At 41.7% G+C, this 27,277-nt stretch overlaps 1 protein-coding gene across 4 annotated transcripts in view; it reads left to right on the forward strand.

Annotated features, from left to right (window-relative positions):
- Positions 1–738: 738 nt before the first annotated feature.
- Positions 739–27,277, forward strand: part of CABCOCO1 (ciliary associated calcium binding coiled-coil 1) — a 112,850-nt gene continuing 86,311 nt past the window's right edge. The window contains exons 1-4 of one of the 4 annotated variants that reach the window (XM_060241100.1): positions 11,392–11,560; positions 15,720–15,900; positions 21,946–22,049; positions 22,777–22,946. In XM_060241100.1, coding sequence (XP_060097083.1) covers positions 15,826–15,900; positions 21,946–22,049; positions 22,777–22,946 — 349 coding nt within the window. In that variant the 5' untranslated portion in view covers positions 11,392–11,560; positions 15,720–15,825. Of the gene's footprint in view, positions 813–1,139; positions 1,409–11,391; positions 11,561–15,719; positions 15,901–21,945; positions 22,050–22,776; positions 22,947–27,277 lie in introns of those variants that run through there. The other 3 variants (XM_060241103.1, XM_060241099.1, XM_060241101.1) reach the window with 3 other exon arrangements.

Raw genomic sequence — 27,277 nt, forward strand, 5'->3', positions numbered from 1 at the left:
GGGTAAAGGTACAAAAACCTCTGAGAGAGCCAGTCTCTGCAGTAAAGAAATTTAAGTGTGATTTACAGAAATTCTTACAAACCAAAATAAACATACCAAAAGTGAAATTAATCACATTTTAAAGTGGCAGAACACTGACCATTCTTAGATTGGTCGATACAGTCTCTAAGAATATTGAAGCGTTGCTCTCCTAGGAAAGAATTTTATTGTTGTACTCTTGAAGCTCGTTGAAGCACTATGTGAAACAGAGAGAATAGCGCAACTCTGTCGCGTTCTGATGCCTTGCTGCATTACATCATTCTACTCGTCTGTTCACCAAAAAAGACTGGAGCGTTGTACTCTGCTTGAATATCGACCTTTTTCACCACAGCCTGGATTTTCAATTTGAGAAACCTTATGTTCAGAGACTTAAATACTATGGGCTCGGGCGTGGTCAGTGTTCTATCACTTTCAAATGTGATTAATTTCACTTTTGATGTTTATTTTGGTTGTAAGGATTTCTGTAAATCACACTTAAATTTCTTTATTACTGAGGCTGGTTCTCTGGAGGTTTTTGTACCTCTACCCTGCCCCAACTGGGGATTGGTAACCCTAGCAGTAAGAAGATGATTTAAGAAGCTGTTTGAAAACTTGTGCCTGTGCCCCTGAGGCTTGCCCTAGCGAGTTATGCGGAAATCTATTAGGTCCGTGGCGCAGAGTGGTAAGCTGCGGTACTGCAGAACAGCCTCCTCTGCTCAAGACCTGAGTTCGATTCCGGCGGAAGCGGGGTTCAGGTAGCCGGCTCAAAGTTGACAGCCTCCCATCCTTCCGAGGTCGGTAAAACGAGTACCCAGCTTGCTGGTGGGGGGGGGGGGGGGAAGTGTAGATGACTGGGGAAGGCAATGACAAACCACCCCTATAAAAAAGTCTGCCCTGAAAACGTCGTGATGCGACGTCACCCCAGAGTCGGAGACGACTGGTGCTTACTTTTTTATAATTCGGTGCAAAAGCTTTGGGAAGTCCAAACCTGCACAGGACGGAGCGACGTCACGGTCAGGTTTCCCGCCAATGGGCAGGCAAAGGCGGGGGGGGGCGGAACGGCGGGGCCCGTTACTTGGCAACGGCCACTCGGGCGACCCCGGGAAGGGGGCAGCGTCGTCAGGGTGAAGCTTCCCGCCGGTCCTCCAGCCAGGCCGCGTCCTTCTGCGAGAGCCCCGCTGCCCCTCCGTTCAGTCCCGCCCCTCCAGGGTAGGCGTCCCTCTCGCTTCCCCGACGCCGCTTTGCATTTCCCCGGGGAGTTTGTGGCTCCGCCCCGGCCGCTTCCCCGGGCAACGGCGAGATGTTTGGGCTGGCCAGAATCGCCACCAAGTGGAAAGACAAGGACAAGGACAAGGAGAAAGACAAGGAGAAGGAGGGCGCGCTGGCCCAGGTGAGGAAGGAAGAGGCAGGCCCCGGAGCCCACCCCCCCCCCCCCAGCCCTCTTGGTGGGGTTGCCAAGTCCAATCCAAAGGAATATCTGGGGACTTTGGGGGTGGAGCCAGGAGACTTTGGGGGTGGAGCCAGGAGACTTTGGGGGTGGAGCCAGGAGCAAGGGTGTGATGAGCATAAGTGAACTCCCAAGGGAGTTCTGGCCATCTAAAGGGACCGCACACCTTTGAAATGCCTTCCTTCCATAGGAAATCATGAAAGATAGGGGCACCTTCTTTTGGAGCTCATAGAATTGAACCCCCTGGTCCAATCGTTTTGAAACTTGGAGGGTGCTTCGAGGAGGGGCACTGGATGCTATGCGGAAGATTTGGTGCCTCTACCTCAAAAAACAGGGGGCCCCCCCAGAGCCCCAGATACCGCGAATCGATTCTCCATTATTTTCTTTGGGAGTAAGTCTCCATAGGTGGAGTATCCAGCAGACATTTCCCTCCCCTCCCCCACTGCTTTCTGATGACCTTGAAGGAGGGGGGGCCCGGGGAGAGGGCCTCCAAACCGGGGGATCCCTTGCCCCCACTTGGGGATTGGCAACCCTACTTCTTGGAGTAACAGGGGCGGCTCCCCCTTGCTCTGGGCTGGGCACAAAGACTTCCCTCATTTCGCTGGCTGCAGCATGAACTGGCTGTCCTATACCTCCTATACCTAATGACATAGACATCAATCTGCTATTCAGACATATATCGCCTTCTTGTTTTTGTTGTTTTAGCCCAGTCAACCCAATCACCAGACTCTAACTTTTGATTATTTCAATCTGCTAAAAAAAACCATTTCCATGATTTTGCATACTAATTCACTGCCCACTTCCTCTATATTAAGGACTGCTTGCCATTCCATCCTATTCTGATGAAGTGGGCGTGTAGCACACGAAAGCTTACATGCTGAATAAAACTTTGTTGGTCTTAAAGGTGAAAGTTGCCTCCTGCTTTGTTCTACTGCTTCAGACCAACACGACTGCCCACCTGGATCTATTGCCCTCCTTTTGGGACTCTTTTCTTGTCTCCTTGATAAATCTGTTCCTTCAAAAACAGGGGTGGCCAAACTTGCTTAACAGATGAGCCACATAGAATAAACATCAGTTACTTGAGAGCCACAAGACATGAATGTCAGATGTTTGATGGTAGGCAGGCAAATAGATGGGAGAGGGAGGAGGGAGGAAGCATGGAGAGAAAGCAGCTTTAACTTTAAATGCATTTTCCAAGCTGCCAGCTGGCTTGGCTTGGAGAAGGGGTTTGAAGAGACAAATGCCTTCTCCAAGCCAGTTGACAGGGCAGTGGGGGCTTCAGGAGCCGCACAATATGTGCGAAAGAGCCACATGAGGCTCCCAAGCTGCAGTTTGGCCACCCCTGCTTTCAAAGTTGCCCTTCCTTTCCTTGGCCGGAGGCTGCCATGGCTTTGTCACGAAACACAGGGACATGAGTTAGCCCTGGAACAAAGTTTGAGTCCCGGGGCACCTTTGAGACTGACAAAATATGAGTCTGGGTATAAGCTTTTATGTGCATGGCTTCTCCGGATGCCTGGTTAGTGCTTGGATGGGAGACCACCACGGAAAGCCAGGGTTGCAACACAGAGACTGGCACTTGAATCTCGTGCCTTGGAAACCGTGTGGGGTTGCCATTAAGTCAGCTGTGACAGCAAAATAACAACAACAGCAACCAGGAACTCATTTGCATATTAGGCCACACCCCCTGATGACACCATTGTTTCACACAGGGCTGCTCCAGCAGGAACTCATTTGCATATTAGGCTACACCCCCTGACACCAAGCCAGCTGGAACTGCATTCCTGTGCGTTCCTGCTAAAAAAAAAAAAAAAAAGCCATAATGATGATAGTTAACATTTATATTGAGCATTCAGAACATAAGAACATAAGAGAAGCCATGTTAGATCAGGCCAATGGCCCATCCAGTCCAACATTCTGTGTCACACAGCGGCCAAATATATATATATATATATATATACACACACACACACACACACACACATACACACTGTGGCTAATAGCCACTGATGGACCTCTGCTCCATATTTTTATCTAACCCCCTCTTGAAGGTGGCCATGCTTGTGGCCGCCACCACCTCCTGTGGCAGTGAATTCCACATGTTAATCACCCTTTGGGTGAAGAAGTACTTCCTTTTATCCGTTTTAACCTGTCTGCTCAGCAATTTCATCGAATGCCCACGAGTTCTCGTATTGTGAGAAAGGGAGAAAAGTACTTCTTTCTCTACTTTCTCCATCCCATGCATTATCTTGTAAACCTCTATCATGTCACCCCTCAGTCGACGTTTCTCCAAGCTAAAGAGCCCTAAGCGTTTCAACCTTTCTTCATAGGGAAGGTGTTCCAGCCCTTTAATCATTCTAGTTGCCAGAATGTTTCACTCCCTTTTTTTGTATGTAATCTTCCTCTATATAGTTGTATTGGAGTGACTGTCTACACATGACAAAAATAAGAAGTTGCATGTGATCGTTTATTTTCATCTATGCCAATTTGCACATAATGTGTGCATAATATAAAAACAGCTCACCTCGTGTCAGCTTTTTCTGTTATCCAGGTGTTAACTGTTGACAGGGACCTTTCCAGGGTCCCTGCTCTTCTTTCTTATGTCTCATTATTTTTAATTTACTTCAAACAGCCTGCTTAGCGCTGGCAGGTATCTGTGGATCTGTTCCTACTCAGGAAGCTAACTTCCTCAGCCTCTGCAACCAATTTTGCTGGACAGAAGCAGAAGCAAAACGTTTCAGGTGCACCCAGGCCTCGGAAAAGTGAACTGTCCTTTGAGAAAGGGGATGTCTGGTGGCCTTGAATCATATACTATATCACTTTGTGTTTTCTTTACTGTTCTCTTGACATTGCATCCGAAGAAGTGGGCTCTAGTCCCTTGAAGCTTATCCATTTATTTACTTTCATTTATAGCCCACCTTCCTCAAGTGAGACTCACTGAGCCAGTTTGGTGTAGTGCCAGTGGTTAAGTGTGCAGACTCTTATCTGGGAGAACCGGGTTTGATTCCGCACTCCTCCACTTGCAGCTGCTGGCATGGCCTTGGGTCAGCCATAAACCCGTGCAGGAGTTGTCCTTGAAAGGGCAGCTTCTGGGAGAGCTCTCTCAGCCCCACCTACCTCACAGGGTGTTTGTTGTGGGGGAAGAAGGTAAAGGAGATTGTTTATTTTTTTTATTTTTTATTTATTTATATTTTTTTTTAACCACCACATGTGAAAGGAGCTTTGGGAGCATATAGGAATATTAAATCTACTGTCTCGTATCATATCCCATACTTTTCGCCCATATATACACTGGTTCCCAAGTTTTTATACATTCTTGCCAATTTCCGTCTCTCAACCTTATGGTTAAGACATCCATTTCGGCAGACTCCAGTAATTTAAACAAAAATTCTTCCTTACACGGGATTTGGGGGGATTTCCAATATTTTGCAAAGAGAATTCTGGCAGTTGTAATCATATATATTACCAATTTTTTCTCACCCTGAGTTAAGTTTTCTCTACATACACTCAACAAATATAGTTCGGGGGAGTGTTTCAGCCTTTTCTTTAATACCTTTTGGATCCATATACTTATTTGTGTCCAAAATTTTCTAGCAATCTCACAGTTCCACCAAATGTGATAGAGTGTCCCTTTAACTTTTTTACATTTCCAACATTTGTCATTATAGGTTGGGTTCATTCTGGCTAATCTCGCAGGAGTCAGGTACCACCTATACATCATTTTATATAAGTTTTCTTTGAAGACTACCGATTTAGTCAATTTGATGTTATATTTCCAAATCTTTTCCCATTCTTCCAATTCAATCGAATAGCCAAAGTCCTGTAACCATCTTATCCAGCTCTCTTTAACCGTTTCCGACTGCATTTCCGTCTCTAATAACCAGCTGTAAATTTTTGAAATAAGATTTTTGGGTTCATATATCATTGTATCAAATTCATTTACTTTGGCATCTTTAGGAAAGCCCACGCTTTTATCAGATTGGTACGTTGACTTAATTTGGCATCTGACCCACCAGTCCGGGATTATGTTTACTTCCAGATTTAGGTTGTTTTTGGTATCTAACAGTGTTGCATAATTTTGAGGAGTTTTCCAGTCATATAAATTAGGGTGGGTAGCTGCTTCTACTGGTGAAACCCACAATGGAGTATATGTATAAATTTTCTTTTTAGTCTCAAACCAAATCTTATAAATTGCCTTGCGAACTTCATGTGCCTGGAAATTGGTGCTTTTTGGCGAGGTCTGGTACCAGATGTATGCATGCCAGCCTTTAGTCAGTCCTGCCCCCTCTAATACTAGTAATCTTTTGTTTTCTAACAGACACCAATCTCTGGCCCAGGCTAGGCAAGAGGCTTTATAGTATAAATACCAGTTTGGTAAGGCCATACCCCCTCTTAATTTGCTCTCTTGAAGAATTTTTAACTTAATCCTTGGCTTCTTGTTTTGCCATACAAAAGTCATAATCATTTTATTGAGCTTTTGAAAGAACAAATTGGGTAGTTGGACTGGAATCATCTGAAATAAGAATAGGATTCTAGGCAAAATGTTCATCTTAGTTGTGGCTACTCTTCCCAGAAGGGAAATTTGCAGGTCTCGCCATTTCTCCAAATCCGTTTCAATTTCCTTTAAAATCTTCTCATAGTTGTCACAATAGAGAGATTTCACATCATTTGTTAAGTGAATTCCCAAATATCGAATTTTCTTCTCATTTTTAAAGCCCGATTTATCTTCTAATTGCTTAATTTGCTCTTTGGTCATATTTTTAGTTAGGAATTTAGTTTTCTGTGTGTTAACTTTAAATCCAGAGACTTCTCCAAATTGTTGCAAATTCATTTTTAGTTTATCAATCGAAGAGATAGGATCCTCCAGAAAAAACAACAGGTCGTCTGCAAATGCTTGAATCTTAAATTCTTCGTTCTTTACCTTCAAGCCTCTAATTTCAGTATCCTCTCTTATTTTTTGAATCAAGAATTCTATTGTAGTTACAAAAAGAAGAGGGGAAAGAGGGCACCCTTGTCTGGTCCCCTGTTCTATTTCCACAAATTCTGAGTTGTTCCCATTTATATTAATTCTTGCATTTTGTTTGGTATATATAACCTCAATGAGCTTCTTAAAATTCTTGCCACAACCAATAGCCTCCAATGCTTTGCTCATAAAATTCCAATTCACGTTGTCAAACGCTTTTTCAGCATCCAATGAGATTCCTGCAAATTGTTTATCAGGATGATCCTTATAGTATTCTAAGATGTTCAAAAAATATCTTAAGTTCTGCCGCATCATTCTTCCCGGTATGAATCCAGTTTGATCTTCCTGTACTATATTGGTTACTACTTTCTTAAATCTATTTGTCAGTATCGTTGCAAAAATTTTGTAATCTGCGTTTAGGAGAGAAATTGGTCTATAGTTCTTAATTTCCGTTAACTCTGTTCCTTCTTTATGAATTAGTGTAATCAACGCCTCTCTCCAAGATGTTGGAATTATTGCTGATTCCTGAATTTTCTCCAACAATTTTTTATAGGGAATTAAAAGTACATCTTCAAGAGATTTATATACTTCCACCGGAAGACCATCCAAACCGGGCGTTTTGTTAGATTTCTGTTGCTTAATTGCTTCAGTTATTTCATGGATTGTGATAGAGCTATCTAATGAATCCTGTTGTTCTTTCGTAATTTGTTTCACATTAACGCTTTGGATATATTCTTCTTGCCGTTGCTCTTCAATTTCCTGTTTTTTGTATAGATTTTGATAAAAGCTTTTGACAATTCGTTCCATTTGATCTTCTTGTGTGGTCTCTTCACCTTCTTGATTTTTAAGTGATCTTATAATTTTTTTTTCCTTTTCCTTTTTAAGTTTGTAGGCTAACCATCTGCTTGTTTTATTTGCATTTTCAAAAAAGTTTTGTTTAGTCCATTTCATTTTCCTTTCCAGTTCTTCTGTTAGCCATAAATTAATTCTGTGTTGCGTAACTTGTATTTTTACTTTTATCTCTTTCGTATTACTAATTTTCTGCTGCCTCTCTTGCTCTTTTAGATCTTTCACTAAATCGTTAAATAGCTTCATACGTTCCCGATTTCTTTTCGCCGAATAGCTAATAGCCATACCCCTAAAAAAGGCCTTGAAAGTATCCCAAATATTCTGGATGCTAGTATCTTCTTCCACATTACGTTGAAAAAATTCTTTTATTTCTTTTTTCGCCCCTTCCAGAAATGCTGTCTCTTTTAAAATTTGGGTATTCAAAGTCCAACGACTGTTCCTTGATGGATAATGTATCATCACTTGCAATGGATTATGGTCAGCAAATGTTTTCGGGAGAATGTTAGCTTGGTTAACTTGCGGAATCAAGCCTATCGTCATCCAACACATGTCGATTCTAGACCAACACCTGTGAGCTTGTGAAAAGTGTGTAAAATCTTCTGTTTGTGGGTTCTTAACCCTCCAGATATCAATAAGACTTAGTTCCTCTACCATCTTGAGAAAAGTCTTTGGCAAGACACTGCGTGATGGATTTTTCTTTAACTTTTCGAATTTTTTATCTTTTTGAGCATCAAATACCGCATTAAAATCTCCTACAATGCAACAAGTTTCCGTCTGTAACTCCACTAATTTCTCATGTACATTTTTATAGAAATTTTCTTGTTTGTCGTTCGGGGCGTATTTATTTACAAACAAAATCTTTTTTTTGTTAATTGTTGTTTCTATTATCAGGATCCTTCCCAATTCATCTCTATAGATCAGTTTGGAGTCTATATTATGGTGAACATATATGGCTACTCCTCTCCTCTTCCCTTCATCACATGAACAATATAACTGTCCCAATCTCTTATTTTGTAGAAACTTAGTATCACTTTCCTTTATATGCGTTTCTTGAAGACAAATTATTTGGGCTTTAGTTTTCTGAAGCAGTAGAAAGGTTTTCCTTCTCTTCTTTGGTTCATTTAAACCGTTCACATTTACCAATATAATCTGCAATCCCGTCTTTTTGTTCATCCTAATATCGTTTTACTTTCTTCTGTTGTTCTTTGGTCTCTTTTAGTGAATTGTCTTGTTCTAACTCCTTCTCTTCTGAACTTGCAGGTATCCTCTACTTCCTTTCCATACAAGTCTGCTTCTTCCTCTTGATCTTCCCCTACATCAGAACTCTGGTTACTTGAAGCTACAAAACTGTCCCAGAAGTCTTCCATTTTTCCCAGGGTAGTAATATTGTACCTCTTGGCTTGGTAAGTAAAAAAGATTCCTTCTGGCACCAGCCATCTAAATTGAATTGACTGCTTCAATAGCCAACTGGTCAACTTCTTATATCCCTGTCTTCTTTGGCGAATTGTCCAGGGAACATCTTTCAAGACTTTGATATTGATATTTTGCCAAGATAAGCCTTCATCTCTTGCCTTTTTTTGAATCTTTTCACAGATCGCAATTCGAACAAACCTTACTAAAACTTCTCTTGGCAGATTATGTCTTCTGGAGTAGGAGGAAGATATTCTCCTAACCCAGTCAATCTCACTCTTTCCTCCCTCCAGTAATTTCTCTTCCTCTGTATTTAGTATCTCCAGGATTTTATCCTCTAAGTTCTCTCCCCTCGCTTCTGGGATATTCTGGAACCTTAGTACATATGCCGCTTTTTCCATTTCTAATTTCGCTACTTTGTCTTCCAACTCCACTAGTTCAGTTTGATTCTCCCGCACCGTCACTGTGGTGACTTTACTTTGATCTTCCAGTCTTTCAACTTTGGCAACCAAACTATGCACTTGCTGTGTGTTTGCTAATAATTGTTTTTGAAAATCGTCCATTTTATCATTTGTTTTTTTAATCTCCCCCATCAGATCCATTTTCATCCCTGCCAGGGCTTCTTGGTTTTGCTTAAAGCTTGCCACCATTATCGCTTGCAATTTCTCTATAGCTTCCTGATTATCTGTTGGTGGTATGGGTCTTGGACCTCCCGGTGAGGTGCCCTGGCCCACTTTTTTGACTTTGGCCTCCATCTGTCTTTCTTTTTTCTCTTTGTCTCCCATACCCTTAATATTTCTGATCACTAAAACAATGTAAAACAACTTTCTCTTGGCTTTATATTGCTTCTATTTCAGTTATTACTCACAACACACACCAATTACTTCAGCGTATTAATAGGTATTAACCATTCAGAAGTTATGAGTCACTTTAACTACTACTAATAATTACCTAAGTCAAACCCCCACCATTTCATTTTGTTGTATCTCCCCCAAAATCAATAAGTCAATTCCTTGGTAAATCAATTCCACATTTCATCAATACCTAAACAAATAATAAATAATGAATCAATATCTCTTCCCCCAACCTTTCTTCACGTTAACAATTCATTCTTTGGCATTAATATTACTCTAAATTAAGAAAACACAACTCTCAATTCAGTATAATCATTACAGCTAAGACCCACAATTATTTTAAGGCTCAGTCTTATTAGTTTTACTTTGTTTTCTTTCTTCTTTCTTCTTATTGGCTTCTTTCTTCTTCTTTCTTTCTTCTGTCTTCTTTCTCCCCTTTTATTTAACCGCCTACAGTCTGTCCCAGGAGAATTTCTATATATAGTCTTAGTCTCTGTCTCTATTTCTCTGGTTCTTATATCCTTTTGTTTCTCACCCTTTCTTCAAGGGAGGGACAGCCGCAGAGTTCCCTGCTAAAAACTGTCTCTCCCTCTCTTTATTAAGCCTTGGTTCTACTTCTCCTTCTCTTTCTCTTTCTGTCTTGTTGTCCGTTCTTCTCTTTCCAGCCACCTTCTATATTCCCCGTCACTAGTCTTTTGCTCTTGGTAAAGGAGATTGTAAGCCACTCTGAGACTCTGATTCAGAGAGAAGGGCAGGGTATAAATCTACGGTCTTCTTCTTCAAGGTGTGTGCAAAATGCAAAGTAAAACAATGTGAGCATCCAGTAAACAATGTGATGCAAAACTGCTACACAATGGAAAAGCAAACTGAGTTTCAAACCTGTGCCCAGCAAACAATGTGCCCAGTAAACAATGCAATGCAAAAATGTCAAACAATATAAAACATATTGAGTTATAAGAGCACAAAATGATATGATAAGAGCAAGATAATGCAAACTGTACATAGTGGTATGCATCATAGTCCCATTCCTTTTATAACAGTGCTTTCTTGAACCATTCTAATATAGCTGTAAACCCTTTTTGAAAATACCGTCTCAAACCATTCTGCTTCATCGGGGGAATCGGAGCATTCACCTAGTGCCGGAACTGTCCGCAGCAGTTGAGTTTTTTTAATGTGCTTCTCCCCCAACTGCACTTGTAAAAGCGATGTTAATTATGAATGTATTTGAAATCCTGTCTCCCAGCAGTGACTGCACGTGTCAAGTCAGAACATGTGTTTACTCTGGAGTAGTTAGCACTTATTACAGTAGCATGGAGTTACTCCTTTTTTATTTGTGGAGCCTTCCAAAGTTGTATGAGAAACAGAGACCGATTTCCCACCAGCCTTACCTCACTGTCACTCTCCTCTTCTCCGTGGGGCTTCCGTTGGATTTTGCACAAGCTGACTTGGGGCTGCAACTCGCTTTGCTGCTTTCGCACAGCAAGCAGAAACCGGTTTTTAGAGGCTCTTGCTTGCTGCGCGAAAGAGGCAGAGCGAGTTGCAGCCTGGGGGCAGCTTGCGCAAAAATCCGAGGAAAGCCCCACTGTAGAAGAGGAGAGTGAGAGTGAGGTAAGGCTAGTGGGAAATTGGTCAGAAACTTATCAGATGAATAGGGTTACCAGCTTTGGGTTGGGAAATACCTGGGGATTTTGGGGGTGGAACCTGAAGAAGGCAGAGTTTGGGGAGGGGAGGGACTTCAATGGGGAATAAAGCCACAGAGTCCACCTTCCAAAGTGGCCATTTTCTCCATGTGATCTGATCTCTGTCACCTGCAGATCAGTTGTCCTGGCAGGTGATCTCCAGCCACCACCTAAAGGCTGTTGGCCTTAAAGATGAAGCTTTTCCCCATCAGGTACATGCTCACATACTTCCTTAAATAGCATCACAGAAACAGGCAAAGGTTCTCTCTTATGGGGCTGCCAGGCTGGGAGGTTTTTTACCGGTGGATACTGTTGTGAGACTAATAGTGGAAGATGTAAAAAGGTGAGACTCTACAAAGATGTAAAATGTAGATGTTGGGTTGGTGTCTTTGTATTCCTCTCAGCAGGACATCTGTGTCTTTAATAACTGCATAGCTGCAGCTGTTTGGCTCTTCCTTCCCTCCTCCAACACGCCTTCCCTTTTCCCTAATGTAGGTTATCCTTCACTTTAGACTGAAACCAAGCCTCCTTTATTTTTGTACAGCATCTTATGATTTTTTTTAGGTGCCTTGTCTTTAAATGAACTATGTGATTCTTTTAAAAATCAGGACAATTTAACTGCAACCCTATACAGACTTACTTGGCTACAAGCATCATTCAATTCACTGCAACTTGTTTTTGGATTAAGCTGCTGTTTGTTTGTTTGTTTTTAAAGCAGAAATGCTTGATTTAAGTAATCAGTTTTAATCAGGCCATTAGCACATCAGGTTAAAAAAACCCATAACAAATGTATGGCCATTTAACCACTAGAACATATTGATTTATCTTTTTGGCTACTAAGGACAATACTCCATAAATTCTTTGAGCAATTATAGCTTGCTCTCAAGGCATTTGTTGTTAACTGTATACTGTTCACTGATTTCAGATGTACTACCTGTGGTGTTATGTACCTCCCTGCCGTTGATGCTGTACATGGATAAAGGTGGAAATATGGCTTTGCATTTGCTGGTATCTGCTTTTTAAATTGATGCTGTGTAGGAAGATAGATTTACAATTGCATCCCATCCTTCCTGTATTTTTTTCCTCACCTCAGACTAGATGCGTTCTATCCAAAGTGCATTTTTAGTCATCCAATTTTTCTATAGAGCTTTATTTATTTATTTATTATTCATCAAATTTATATCCCGCCCTCCTCTGACAGGCTCAGGGAGGCTAACAACAGTTTAAAAACATTAGCAATTAACAAACATATCGTATTAAAAATAAAATATATAATAAAACATTTCCATACATATTAAAAGTCCAAGATGGCAAGTTTCTAATTTCCATTGTATTAGCTCAGTGCTGTAAGACAACAGCCGCCTCCCCCTATCCATTGAAGGCAAGTTTGAATAATTCGGTCTCACAGGCCCTACAGAACTGTGGCAGGTCCCGCAGGGCCCTGATGTTTTTGGGGAGGGCATTCCACAAAGTGGGGGCTGGTACCTGAGAACGCTGTGGCTCTAGTGTGGGACAATCGAGCTTCTTTCGGTCCAGGGATCTTAAGGAGATTTTGAGACCCTGAACGTAGTTACACATTCAGAAAAACGTATCAACCCTCCCTTGCCATATTTTATTCTGGGTATAGGCTTTTGTGTGCCCTTCTCCAGCATGCACTTGAGAGTTTATACTAGCGGTGGCCAAACTTGCATAAAATAAGAGCCACATAGAATAAATGCCAGATGTTGGAGAGCCGCAAGACATGAATGTCAGATGTTTGAGAGCTGCAGGACGGAAGGAAGGAAAGACAATAGATGGAAGGAGGAGGGAGGGGAGGTAGAAAGAAAGCAACTTTATATGCATTATCCAAGCTGTCAGCTGGCTTAAAGAGAGAAATGCCTTCTCCAAACCAGATGATTGGGGGGGGGGCGGTGCTTCAAGAGCTGCACAATATGTGTGAAAAAGCCACATTTGGCTCCCGAGCCACAGTTTGGCCTCCCCTGGTTTATACAGGTTCCACTGGACATAAAGGTTCCACTGGATTCAAGCTTTGTTCTCTTGCTTCAGAGAGAACTACCCATCTGAATCTACCTTCCTTGCTGTGTGGAAGTGTCTCTTTGATACTTTACTTCTAGTAGGTATAGCATATAGCGTGACTTCCTGACCAGTTCTTCCTTCTTTCCCATGTCTGTGGGGGTCTGCAGCAGAGAGGTTTCCTGCATGGCCCCTCCTCAGCAGTTGCCATTCACACTGATAGAGTCAGGTAAAAAGCCTTGTCAGTGTCACGACTTCCGGGATCGGAAAATGGCGAGCTGAGCTGCTTTCCTTAACGGGGGCAGGCTGGCACTTCTGTTCGGGGTAGTAAAAGGCAAACTAATGCCTTCTGCCTACTTTTCTCAGCTAGAGAATTATCCAAGATATGCACAGATACTTTGAGGAGACTTATCTTGGCTGAAAGGGTGTCCCAGAGGGGGCTCCTTTGAGGGATCTCCGGAAAGAAGTTGCATATTCATCATCTACAGAAGTTTCCAGAGTCATTTATTTGACTTAAGCTCGACAGGATCTGAGTCTTCTTTTACAACTTTAAACATCTAATCTACAAAAGACTGGTGTCGATTTAGATAAACTACAAAAAAAAGGTATTGATCGCTATCTTTTCACTCTGGGACTAACTAAAGCTAAACAAAACAAAATTAAAAGGTGGGAGTTGGATATAATGGAAGCCTGAAAGGAGGAGAAGAAAAGGGGCTAAATTTGAACTTTGTAAATCTAAAAGTTCATCTAAAAGTAAATCTATGAAATGTTAATTTTAAAGTGTAATTTTATATTTTTATGTTAGTTTTATATATGTTGTAAGCCGCCCTGAGCCACTCGGTGGGAAGGGCGGGATATAAATCCCAGATAAATAAAAAATAAATAAATAAAGACAGTGCTAAAAGGAGAAAGGAATTTATGGTTTAGTCTATCTGTGGTTGAGGAAGTAGCCCCATCGTCATAGATCTGCAGCACTCACAGTCAACACAGGAAGTACGTCAGACATCGTGAGATTTCTCTACCAGTGAAACGAGACTTGGTGGCAGGAAAAGCAGGAAGTACCAGAGGAAGAAGAAGGAAGGAAGAGACGTAAACAGCCTACTCTAGGATTATAATATTAGAGAGAAACATCGGCAGCCATTGCTGGGAGGACAAAGTTTTAACAACGTTTTTAAAGTGACTGGGACAATAAAAATTGGTGGAGTTAATTGAGTTGGTAATTTTAAAATAAGGACTATTGGACAGTGGTGAAGAAGATCTGAACTGGATAAAGGGAAAAGAAGGAAATTTTTTTAAAGTGAAGCAAAAGTCGCAACCGCCATTTTGGGGAAAATAAAAACTTTAAATATTAATATCTGAGCCTGGGAGGCCCAGACGATGGCGAAATTGGGTTCATTGGAAAGGGCAAGCTTCACTTTATTAAACCTGATGGTCCAAATTTAATTTGGTGAGATAAAATTTTTTGGTCTTTTTTACATGTCAGACCCGAAGCAAATTCGTACTAGATCTGCTTCAATGGAGAAATGCAAGCCCAATTAGATGCAATGGAAGCCAGGATAATGAAGGGGGTGAAAGAAATGATAACTGCCTCTAAAAAAGAAATGAAAGGACATTGAGGACTCAAAAAAAGAATTTAAAAAAGGAGATAGAGAATCTCAGAAATGAGACTGTAGTAATAACAAAAAAGTACAAGAGGTGGAAGAGACAGTGAAAACACATGATTCCACCTTGTTAAAATTACAAGAAAAGGTGATAATACATGACTGCAAGTTGATGGAGACACAGATTCGTCTGAGAGGTGTACCAGAAGATGAAGAATCTGGTACTTGCTCTCAGCTGCTGTGGAAGCAAGAAAAAATACCAGAGAAATGGGAAAGTTATGACATGGAGTGAAATGGGAAAGTTATGACATGGAGTGAAATGGGAAAGTTATGACATGGAGTGAAATGGACAAGTTAACAAGAACCTTAAGAGACTATGATTTAGATGTATTTAAGATGGAGTGGAAAAAATTTAGAAGATACGTAGAAAAAGAGTGGAAAATAAAAAGACACTGGACAATTTTTGATAATGATTAAGTATAAGAGGGAGAAGGATATGAATTTTGGTTCTTATTAATTAAGGGTACCTTTAATACTAATATTTTAAGTATAGTACACTGGCGGGGGTCAAGTAATGGGGGAGGGGTGGTTAGAAAGTAATATATGGGCTAGAGGGAAAAAGCAGTTATTAATGATGTAAGAAATCGAATGTACTAACATACGTTACTAATAAAATTGTTTGAAAAAGAAAAGCCTCGTCAGTGTCACAAATGCCAGCAGCCCCCATTCTTCATCCATGCTTCTAACAAGACCTCAGATTCTCTCTCTGTGTTGATTTAAATACACTATTACTCTGTATACCAGACCAAATAAACTGTTACTGTGTATACATGCTGTTCTGAGGAGGAGAAAATAATGGTGATATTGACAGATTTTTTTCATCCCCAGAAAAGAAAGTCATGAGGGAATCACGGCTATTTCACAAGGTCTGCTCTCAGTGCCTCTTCCTTCAGTGGTGAGATGGGTGGAAATCAGAAACAGGGCTTTTTCAGTAATGGCCCCTTGTTTATGGAACACCCTTCTCCTTGAGGCCCACCTGGCACCTACGCTGCTCTGCTTTAGGCACCAGGTAAAAACATTGGTGTTCACTCGAGCTTTTAATTAAGTAGTCTTTTAACACCATTCTAGAGTGCTTCTAGTCTGGAACCATTTTCTAAACTGCTCAGTGGTTTATGTTTTGGTGCTGCAGATTCTGTAGTGCAGAATTTTAATTAGAGACATTTAATATTTTGTTTTTATTATGCTTTATTTTGTCAGCTGCCTCAGGCATCTTCCTTAAAGAGGAGAGGTTTAAAAAAATGCTAAATAAATAAAATAACCAGAGCCACGATGGCTTCCCTTAAAATTGTCAGTTTTACCACTGAACAGAGTCAAGGGAGACAGTGAAAGACGTGGCAGTGGAGCAGGCCAAAGAGCAATTGCTATAGCGGGATTGCATCTAATTCTAGTCACAGGGCAGCATGGCCTATCATCCTGGAGAAACAAGTAAGGGGAGCATCTTGTTCCTCACTAGCTGGATGGGTTGAACTGATAAAGTAAGAAAAGTACACCTTATGAACACTAGCAATGCATGTTGACTGAAGTGGGGTGGGGTGAGATTCCCGAATAATCATTAAAACCCTTGAAAGTGTACACATAACTTTGGTTTTAGCAAATTAGAACGGATTGTGTACTAGATTTCTGCTGTTGATCAAACATTCACTCAGGACCGTCCTTTTCAAACAAGTGGACTCAAGGAACCATGTGAGACATGCAGCCGCAGAATTTTACCTTCCAGGTCACAAGGTGGAACCTGTAAAGGTGTACCTAACGCAATTCTTTTCAGACGTCCTAGTTTCAGGACATCTTTTCCACATAGATTTTGTATGCAAGGGGATCTCTGCAGGTTTGTGCACTGCAGAGGATTGTGGGTCATTTGATCATTTCACGCAGGGTGTCTTGGACCTCGTCATTGCTCTCTGCAGACTCTGTGTGCATTCTCAGACACATCCAGCATTGCCACAGCTGGGCATTGCAAGGAAGGCGGGTAATGATGCACAAGCAGTCTTTCTCTGAAGCACATCTGCTGCTATTCCTCTTCTCGTTGAGGAGGACATGGCAAGCTTCTGAGGAACCCCACCATTCCTGGGAGCACACTTTGAGAACCACACACTAGCCAAATGAAAAAGATGCTGGTAGCTTCCTTTAATAAAAAGTTAAAGAAAACTGTTGGCAGGAAGTTGTACAAGTATGTATGTTTTAAAGTCTCAGTGCCTCCTCCTCCAATGGTGAGATGGGTAGAAATAGATTTTTTTTATATGCTGGTCTGATTGAATTATTTTCTTTCTTTCTTTCTTTCTTTCTTTCTTTCTTTCTTTCTTTCTTTCTTTCTTTCTTTCTTTCTTCTTTCTTTCTTTCTTTCTCTGTCAGTCTTTCCCCTGTCTTCCTTACTTCCTCCCTCCCTTCCTCTCTCTCTTTCTCTGTCAGTCTTTTCTTTCTTTCTTTCTTTCTTTCTTTCTTTCTTTCTTTCTTTCTTTCTTTCTTTCTTTCTTTCTTTCTTTCTTTCTTTCTTTCTTTCTTTCTTTCTTTCTTTTCCACTTTAAGTCCAGGTGAGAAAGGTTGGCTTTCAATGAATTAAAATAAAATTTGAAGCTCAGTCATTGACTCATTTTTAAACGAGGGGGGGGGGCTAAGATCAAATTTGTTTGTAACATATGCATGAAGTTTGAGAAGTTAATAGTCATCATCTCAGAACACAGTGCATTGCTTTGGATTATGTACTTGTCAGGGCTTTTTTGTAGCAAAAACTCTTTTGCATATTAGGCCACACACCCCTGATGTAGGCAATCCCCCAAGAGCTACAGTAGGCCCTGTACTAAGAGCCCTGTAAGCTCTTGAAAGATTGGCTGCATAAGAGGGGTGTGGCCTAATATGCAAAGAAGTTCCTGCTACAAAAGAACCCCTGGTAAGGGTCAACAGTGCAATTTATTTCAGACGTGGTTAAGGAAGGGGGAGCTCTTGTGTTTTGTTGCATCGTGCTTCGTTTTGTCAAAAGTGAGAAAGGTCAGTACATTTGTGTTACTGCTGGTTTACATCAATTTTTGAAATAGCGATTTGGAGAAGAGTTGTTTCGATTTAAAGCCAAGATGACTTCTGTGTTCTTAAAAGATTTGAGAACTTGTACCCAGGATGGGGTTCTTCTCACTGTTGTTCGTTTAAGCACAGAGATCTTTCTCAAGGAAATCTCTTTGAAAAGTGGGAAAACAGTGATACATCTGCATTCACTGTCCCCCCCCCCCCATATATGTCCCTGAAGCAGGTGTCATTTTGGGCAGGAGCTCACAGGAGTGGGGCTCTGGAACTTCTTTCTTTCTTAAACCCCACCCCAAATACTTACTTATGGGGTCCATTGTTCAAACCTCCTATGAGAATGGGGAAATAACCAAAAAATAGGACAAAATATATAAAGCGGACAGATAGAAATCTTCATCATGCCACTGTGGTCACATAGGAGAAAGTAACTTAAAAAGTATGATTGGAGGGAGTTTTTATTATGACAATTATAATTTAAGAAGCATTTTAAGGTAGATGCTGAGCGGATATAATTTAGTACGCTTTCCGTTGATGTTGGTGTGTGGCATATCCAAATGAGTTATGTAACTGAGTTGTGCTAATGAGCTCTGGCACCTCTTTTTCTATGAAATGACCCCTGCCTGGAAGTAGTGCCTTTGGGTAGTGATGGGGGGGTATAAATCCAGTCTCCTCCTCCTCTTCCTCCTCCTTTCCATCAAAACAGCAAGTGCAATTCAGTGTAAAGCGATATACATTGGGGCGAGAAGAAATCCTAACCAGATAGAGCGTCAGAATTGGTGATGACCAATCAGAAGCGAGATTGTCAGGTCATGGTGAATAATTCAGAAAAAGCAGTGTGTGCGCCAATGAAAAAGACACATGATTAGGAAAGGCATTTCAGTGAAAATGGGCAGTATCCTTCTGCCTGTATAAAAATCTGTGGTGTAGATACCTTTGGAATACTGGCTACAGTTCTGCCACATATTGAAAAAGATATCACAGAGGTGGGAAAGGTGCAGGAAAGGACAACCAAAATGATCAAGGGGCTGGGGCATTTTCCTTGTGATACAAGGCTGATGCTTTGGGCGGGGGCGGGGCTTTCTTGTTTAAGAAAAAGGTGACTATGAGGGAACATAGTAGAAGTTCATAAAATTGTGCCTAGTATAGAGGATATGGATACCAAGTTTTTTTCTTCTTCTCATAACACAAGGACTTTACAGTCTTAAACTGTTAATGTCAGTTTTTACTGTTACATATCCTTATAGATTTTGGAGACGTACTCAGGGTTGTGGTTTCTTCCATGTCCTTCCTTGGAGGTTTTTAAACAGAGGCTAGATGGCCATCTGACAGCAATGAAGATCCTGTGAATTTAGGGGGAGGTGTTTGTGAGTTTCCCGCATTGTGCAGGGGTTGGACTAGAGGTCCCTTCCAACTCTATGATTCTATGTTTATTTTAAATGACACTAAATTGCCCATTTTAAAAAAATTGTTAAAATAATTTCAATAGCTCTGCAGAGTATTCAACAATCCAGCTCTTGTGCTTTATTATTTTTAATTGTTTGTGACGCGAAGAGCTTGGGGGCAGGAAGTTACTCCTTGTATTGACTTTTTGTCTTGCAGGACGTGGCTGCTTTCTATTTTGAGATGGACTATAAATCAACCCATCTATTTTTGGTGCCCTTCCTTGTTTAAGAAACAGAACAGCTCAAAAATAGATGCTGTTGAATATTTTTTTTCCCCCGCCTAGTGATAGCATGGCCTCTTTGATGCTTTTAAAAATAAATGCATGTTTAGAAACACTTGGCACATTTGCTGTTATACCATTTTTTCAGATGTATAGAACAGTTCTTTGAACCTAATGTACTCAATACCTCTTCTAGCAGTGGAAGTTACATAGGGCAACTCATGTGGAACTGGTACATAAAAGATCATCCAGCCATCCAATAACACTTTTGCTTGCCTAATTTGTATTCCATTTTGGAGAAAGATCAGTTTCTTGCTTGCATATTTAGCTGATCTGTCTAGTGCAGGAGTGCACAAACTTGCTTAATGTTAGAGCCACCTAGAGTAAACATCAGATGTTTGAGAGGAAGGAAGGAAGGAAGGAAGGAAGGAAGGAAGGAAGGAAGGAAGGAAGGAAGGAAGGAAGGAAGGAAGGAAGGAAGGAAGATGGTGGAAGGTAGGGGAGAGGGGGAAAGAAAGCCACTTTAACTTAAATGCATTCTCCAAGCTGCCAGCTGGCTTGGCTTGGAGAAGTGATGTAAAGAGAGAAATGCCTTCTCCAAGCCACCAACGGGGCAGTGTGGGCTTTGGAAGCCACACAATATATGGGAAAGAGGCACATGTGCTGCACTTTGGCCTCCCCTAGTCTAGTGTGGTAGATTTGTGAATTGAAAACTTTATCTAAGAAGACTACAGCATTTAAATACATTCTGAATGGTGCGTAATGCTAAGAAACTTTTAAAAACTTGGTAAAGATTAGAGTGTATTGTTTGGTTACAAAAAAGTTCATTATTTACTTACACAATTGCAATCTATATGGCTTCTGTATATTGTTTATTGTTGATAGTTCTCACATAGAGGTAGGACTTGGCCTTGCACATGGACACCCTAGACAAAGCATTTCAGTGGTTTCCCCGACAGCAGGGGTGGAATTCTAGCAGGAGCTTATTTGCATATTAGGCCATACACCCCTGATGTAGCCAGTCCCTCAAGCGTTTACAAGGCTCTTTTTGTAAGCTCTTGGAGGATTGGCTACATCAGTGGGGTGTGGCCTAATATGCAAAGGAGCTCCTGCTAGAATTCCACCCCTCCCCCCGCCCAAAAAAGGAAGAAAGGCAATGAGGGGAGATGACTTGCAGGAATAGAATGGGCTGCCTCTTCTGCTTGTGGTGGAAATTTGACTCTTTAACGTGTGTGTATAAAGTGTCACCAAGTCGCAGCTGACATCTAGTGACCCCAGTAAGACGCTTCCAAGGCAAGTGAGAAGCTGAGATGTTTGCCATTGCCTTTGTCTCCAGAGTCTTCCTCGGTGGTCTCCCTTCCAAATGCCAACCCTTCTGAGACGAGATCGGGCAAGACCAGGGGTGGCCAAATTGTGGCTCAGGAGCCACATGTGGCTCTTTCACACATATTGTGCAGCTCTCAGAGCTCCCACCACACCATCAGCCAGTGTGGAGAAGACATTTGTCTCTTTAAATCATTTCTCCAAGCCAAGCCAGCTAGTGGCTTGGAGAATGCATTTAAAGTTGCTTTCTTTCCACCTCTCCCTCCTCCCTCTCTTCCCCATCTATTTTCCTTCCTTTCTTCCTTCATTTCCTCAAACATCTGAAATTCATGTCTTATGGTTCTATTCTATTCTATGCGGCTCTTACATTAAGCAAGTTTGGCTACCCCTGGGCCAGTTTGGTGTAGTGGTTAAGTGTGTGGACTCTTATCTGGGAGAACCGGGTTTGATTCTCCACTCCTCCACTTGCAGTTGCTGGAATGGACTTGGGTCAGCCATAGCTCTTGTAGGAGTTGTCCTTGAAAGGGCAGCTTCTGTGAAAGCTCTTTCAGCCCCACCCACTTCACAGGGTGTTTGTTGTGGGGAGGAGAAGATAAAGGAGATTGTAAGCCACTCTGAGTGATTCAGAGAGAAGGAGTGATGTATAAATCTGCAGTTCTTCTTCTATACCGTGCTGCTTTCCCTCCCTACTGTCCTCCCTTTTTTCATTCCAGTCTGTGAACCACATGAACTGTTTTAGAGACCAGGGGTATTCCCCAGACCATGGTTTGAAAACCACAAAGTTTAGAGATCCAGGTTTAGCTTGCCTTCTAGTGTGAGTTGGAATTTCCACTTGGCTATGGAGGCATTTGGAAAAATGTTTCATCTGTGAGTCTTAAAACAGATTAATTTTCACTCATCTGCCTATTATTTCTCCTGTCCCCAAGCAACTAATATGCAGTCAGTGTTGGCAGCAGCCATTGTTTCTTTTTACATGCTGATTAAATGAAATGCTTGAGATCAAATACGTTATACATGTGAATACAGCTGTAACTATAATGTATTGTCTTGGTACAGGAAGAAGACAAAATGATTAAATATGATGAAACAATGGCTTGGAAGTTCCTTTCTGCTGCCCAGATTAACATTCTGCTGGAGCAAGATATAGCAGGAGTTCAAAAGTAAGTTTCTTGAACTTTTTCTTCATTGTAGATATGTATGACAGTCTCTATCATCAAGGGTGGAATTCTAACAGGAGCTCCTTTGCATATTAGGCCACACACCCCTGATGTAGCCAATCCTCCAAGAGCTTACAAAAAGCTCTTGGAGAATTGGCTACATCAGGAGGGTGTGGCCTAATATGCAAAGACGCTCCTGCTAGAATTCCACCTATGTCTATTATAATCCCCCATGACAAACAATTTGTGTGACTTATACCTGTTCTTGCCCATCTTTTTCTAAAGGCTCCACCCTTCGTCTGGACTCCTTGACCAGAAAGCACCCCATGTCATCTTGTGTCATATAGTCACTTAAAGATAATCTGTCTACTCTTAGTTTCCTTTGTGAACTCATTTAAGAGGACTGTATAAAGGCAGAGTTCATTAATGTTGTTTCTCATAGTGCAGGCCTCAGCAAAGTCGCACCATTCTAAGGCCTATGACTTCAGTGGACTTTAAAGGATGTACCTCTGCTGAGGATTGCACTGTGAACCCCCACCTTTTACTTGTGCCTGAGGTGCAGCAGTGCTGGGAAAGGCAGGGCATCACACGGCCTCTAGGGCAGCAGAATCTACCCATAACGGAAACTGTTAAACCTGCCTTTTTAAAACTGGGGATCCCTTTTGTCCCGGTTCCATTAGCTGACCTGATTTCATGCAGTTTGGGATAACTGCAGCTTTTTTGATCACAGACAGTTGGAACTGTTTCTGGATCTGAAACAACACAAGACATCTTTGAAAGAAGCTGTTGTGTTGGATTGTTACGTGTCAGGATTTTGGTGGGCTAAGGAGATGGACTTCGCAGCTGTGCCGATTGGGGGATTCATGACTCTGTTGAATTTGCTGTTGGAGAACCTTGACAGTAAGTTTTTCTGTATTTTTTTTGTGGTATATAAGGATTTAAGTTTTCTGCTTAACCCTTTCTATAAAGTAATACATTCTCGTTGGAAGTAATTGTTTTTCAGTTTGTTTTGATTTTCTGTGTCTCTGAAGCCTGAGGAAGTTGTACATTCTATTTTAGCTAACTGCTGGCCAGAACTTAAATGCTCTTAAGAGGAGATTCCGTTGCTGCTTGGTGAATTGGAGAGAGGGAGAGAGAGGGAGAGCAAGAAGTTTCCTTTTTTTAAAATACAGTGATGTATTGCCTAGGCTCAGGCAAGGTTTCCTACTGTTTAAAATTTCCTGCACACCCTGTTACTAATAAAAAATATTTTGTAAGACATCCCTCTGAAAGCTGACCTGCAAATATAATTCATCTGTTTTATATGTGCAGGTCAACTGCACAATCCAGGCGCTGGCTACCATCCAAAACTCCTCTTTCATGCACAGAAACTGGTTTCTGCAAAAAAAGTCATTTTCTTGTCGGAAGTGAATTTGCGCAAGAACTTTAGGCATGATCCAGCCAACGTTGAGCACTTGTCTCGGGCGTTATAAATCTCTCTGTCTGGAATCAGTTGACTTTTGTTTGAGGCAAACTGAGCCGCATTAAGAGTATCTCAGTTCCATGACTTCTTGTGCAAGAGCTTCTTGTGTAATAGCTTCCTTGGCTTATTGTGAATGCCAAATTGCAGTGATAACCATTTTTTTCTTTTCCCCTTGTGGCCTTCCAAATTTTAGCCATGGTATTTAGAATGTATGTTGTCAGAATCGGTATGAGCAGAAGGAAGACTGCCGTCTATGGGTAGATCTCTAACTGATGTCCAGCAGACCACAGTGGGACATGCCGGTTGCTGGGTTTCTTGTAAATAAGGTGGGACTTGGATAAACCTTGGTGTGATCCAACAAAGGACCTCTTATGCACATGTGCAAGCTCAGTATCCCTCAACACATGTGCACTGTAAACAGATCCCCAGTATGATTTCTTGTTTTGGAGATTTCAAACATATCAACAGACTGCTGAGATTTTTCCAAATACAAATGCTCAAACACCCCCCCCCCTCCACTTCACCTCTTACATTAGATGGCATGGCAACCTTGCACAGTGAATAAATAATTGTTGTTCTCATAGAAGGAATTACTGCAGGGAGCAAAATGACAGCGAAGCTACTGAACCATTGAAAAGTCTCCACTGATGGGGGCTTATCTTTTGTAGAAAAGGCGGTGTGTACCTAAGGAACGAAAGTCAGATTAATCTTGTTCGGATACATCTTTGTGGGGGAGGAAATGATGTACAGAGGTAAACAAAGTTACCCACGTATCCTTCAATTTCATTGCACCCTAAAGAAAAATATTAATAACAGTGACCGTGTGAGCAATGACAAGAAGAAGAAGAAGAAGAAGAAGAAGAAGAAGAAGAAGAAGAAGAAGAAGAAGAAGAAGAAGAAGAAGAAGAAGAAGAAGAAGAAGAAGATGATGATGATGATATTGGATTTATATCCCACCCTCTACTCTGAAGAGTCTCAGAGCAGCTCACAATCTCCTTTACCTTCCTCCCCCACAACAAACACCCTGTGAGGTGGGTGGGGCTGAGAGGGCTCTCACAGCAGCTGCCCTTTCAAGGACAACCTCTGCCAGAGCTATGGCTGACCCAAGGCCATTCCAGCAGGTGCAAGTGGAGGAGTGGGGAATCAAACCTGGTTCTCCCAGATAAGAGTCCATGCACTTAACCACTACACCAAACTGGCTCTGGTACTGTGGTACAGAATATACCACATTGCTTATCAAAGCTCTTCTTTCTAATCAGAAGACATCCACAAGAACATAAGAAAGTAAGAGAAGCCATGTTGGATCAGGCCAATGGCCCAAAACTTAAAAAAAAAAAAACCCAAGTGCCATCAGGAGGTTCACAAATGGGTCTAGAAGCCCTTCCACTTTGCCCCCCTCCCCAAGCACCAAGAATACAGAGCATCACTGCCCCAGATAGTTCCAGTAATATAATGAGGCTAATAGCCACTGATGGACCTCTGCTCCATATTTTTATCCAATCCCCTGTTGAAGCTAGCTATGCTTGTAACCGCCACCACCTCCTGTGGCAGTGAATTCCACATGTTAATCACCCTTTGGGTGAAAAAGTACTTCCTTTTATCCATTTTAACTTGACTGCTCAGCAATTTCATTGACTGCCCATGAGTTCTTGTATTGTGAGAAATGGAGAAAAGTATTTCTTTCTCTACTTTCTCCATCCCATGCATAATCTTGTAAACCTCTATCAAGTCACCCCACAGTCGACGTTTCTCCAAGCTAAAGAGCCCCAAGTGTTTTAACCTTTCTTCATAGGGAAAGTGTTCTTAACCTTTAATCATTCTAGTTGCCCTTTTCTTGACTTTTTCCAATGCAGTGCGGTGCCCAGAATTGTACACAGTATTCCAAATGAGACCGCACCATCGATTTATACAGGAACATTATGATACTGGCTGATTTGTTTTCAATTCCCTTCCTAATAATTCCCAGCATGGCTTTGGCCTTTTTTTATTGCAAGTGCACACTGTCTTGACATTTTCAGTGAGTTATCTACCACAAACTCAAGATCTCTCTCTTGGTCAGTCTCTGCCGGTTCACACCCCATCATCTTGTATTTGTAGCTGGGATTCTTGGCCCCAATGTGCATTACTTTGCACTTGGCCACATTGAACCTCATCTGCCACGTTGACGCCCACTCACCCAGCCTCAACAGATCCCTTTGGCGTGCTTCACAATCCTCTCTGGTTCTCACCACCCTGAACAATTTAGTGTCATCTGCAAACTTGGCCACTTCACTGCTTACTCCCAACTCCAAATCATTAATGAACAAGTTAAAGAGCATGGGACCCAGTACTGAGCCCTGCGGCACCCCACTGCTTACCGTCCTCCTCTGCGAAAATTGTCCATTTATACTCACTCTCTGCTTCTTATTAATTAGCCAGTTTTTGATCCACAAGCGGACCTGTCCTTTTACTCCATGACTCTCGAGCTTACTAAGGAGCCTTTGATGAGGAACTTTATCAAAAGCTTTCTGAAAGTCAAGGTAAACAACATCTATTGGATCCAGTTTGTCCACATGATTGTTCACCCCCCTCAAAGAACTGTAACAGGTTAGTGAGGCAGGATCTTCCCTTACAGAACCCATGCTGAGTCTTCCTCAATAACTTGTGTTCATCAATGTGCCTACTCATTCTGTCCTTGATGATGGTTTCCACCAACTTTCCCGGTATTGAAGTCAGACTGACTGGCCTGTAATTTCCCGGATCTCCTCTGGAACCCTTTTTAAAGATGGAGTGGCATTTGTTACCTTCCAGTTCTCAGGAACGGAGGCAGATTTCAATGAAAGATTACATATTTTTGTCAGGAGATCCACAGGTTCACCTTTGAGTTCTTTCAGAACTCTTGGATGTATGCCATCCGGACCTGGCGACTTATTAGTTTTTAATTCGTCAATCAGTTGCAGGACCTCCTTTCTTGTCACCTCAATCTGACTCAGGTCTTTCCACACCCCTTCCAAAAGTAGTGGTTCTGGAGCGGGCAAACACTTCTCATCTTCCACAGTGAAGACGGAGGCAAAGAATGCATTCAGCTTCTCAGCCATTTCCCTATCCTCCTTCAGTAATCCTTTGATCCCTTGGTCATCCAAGGGCCCCGCTGCTTCCCTGATTGGTTTCCTGCTTCTAATATATTTGAAGAAATTTTTATTGTTGGTCTTTATGTTTTTTGCAATATACTCCTCATAGTCCCTTATTGCTTGCCTGATCACAGTCTTGCATTTGATTTGCCACAGCCTGTGTTCCCTTTTATTAATCTCACTTGGACTAGCTTTCCACCGCTTAAAGGAATTCTTCTTACCTTTTACAGCTTCCATTACTTTGTTTGTTAACCATGCAGGCCTTTTCTTATACCTGTTTGTGCCTTTCCTAACTTGTGGTATATATTTTATCTGAGCTTCTAGGATTGTAGTTTTAAATAACCTCCAAGCTTCCCCAAGGGTTTCCCCAAGGACTGTATTTACCTTTCCTTTCAGTTTCCTCTTCACATGCCTCCTCATCTCAGAGAATTTATCTCTTTTCAAGTTAAACGTGGTTGTGCTGGTCTTTTGGGGCAACTCTCTATTTATACAAATGGTGAAATCACTAACGTTATGGTCACTGCTCCCAAGCAGTGCGATCACTTTTACATCTCTCACCAAGTCTTGGGCATTACTTAGGACCAAATCCAGATCGCCCCACCCCTGGTAGGTTCTGTGACCATCTGCTCCATATAGCACAGTCATAGAGAGCATCTAGA

This window comes from Heteronotia binoei, chromosome 6, assembly GCF_032191835.1.
Source record: "Heteronotia binoei isolate CCM8104 ecotype False Entrance Well chromosome 6, APGP_CSIRO_Hbin_v1, whole genome shotgun sequence".
In the NCBI taxonomy this organism is placed as follows: Eukaryota; Metazoa; Chordata; class Lepidosauria; order Squamata; family Gekkonidae; genus Heteronotia; species Heteronotia binoei.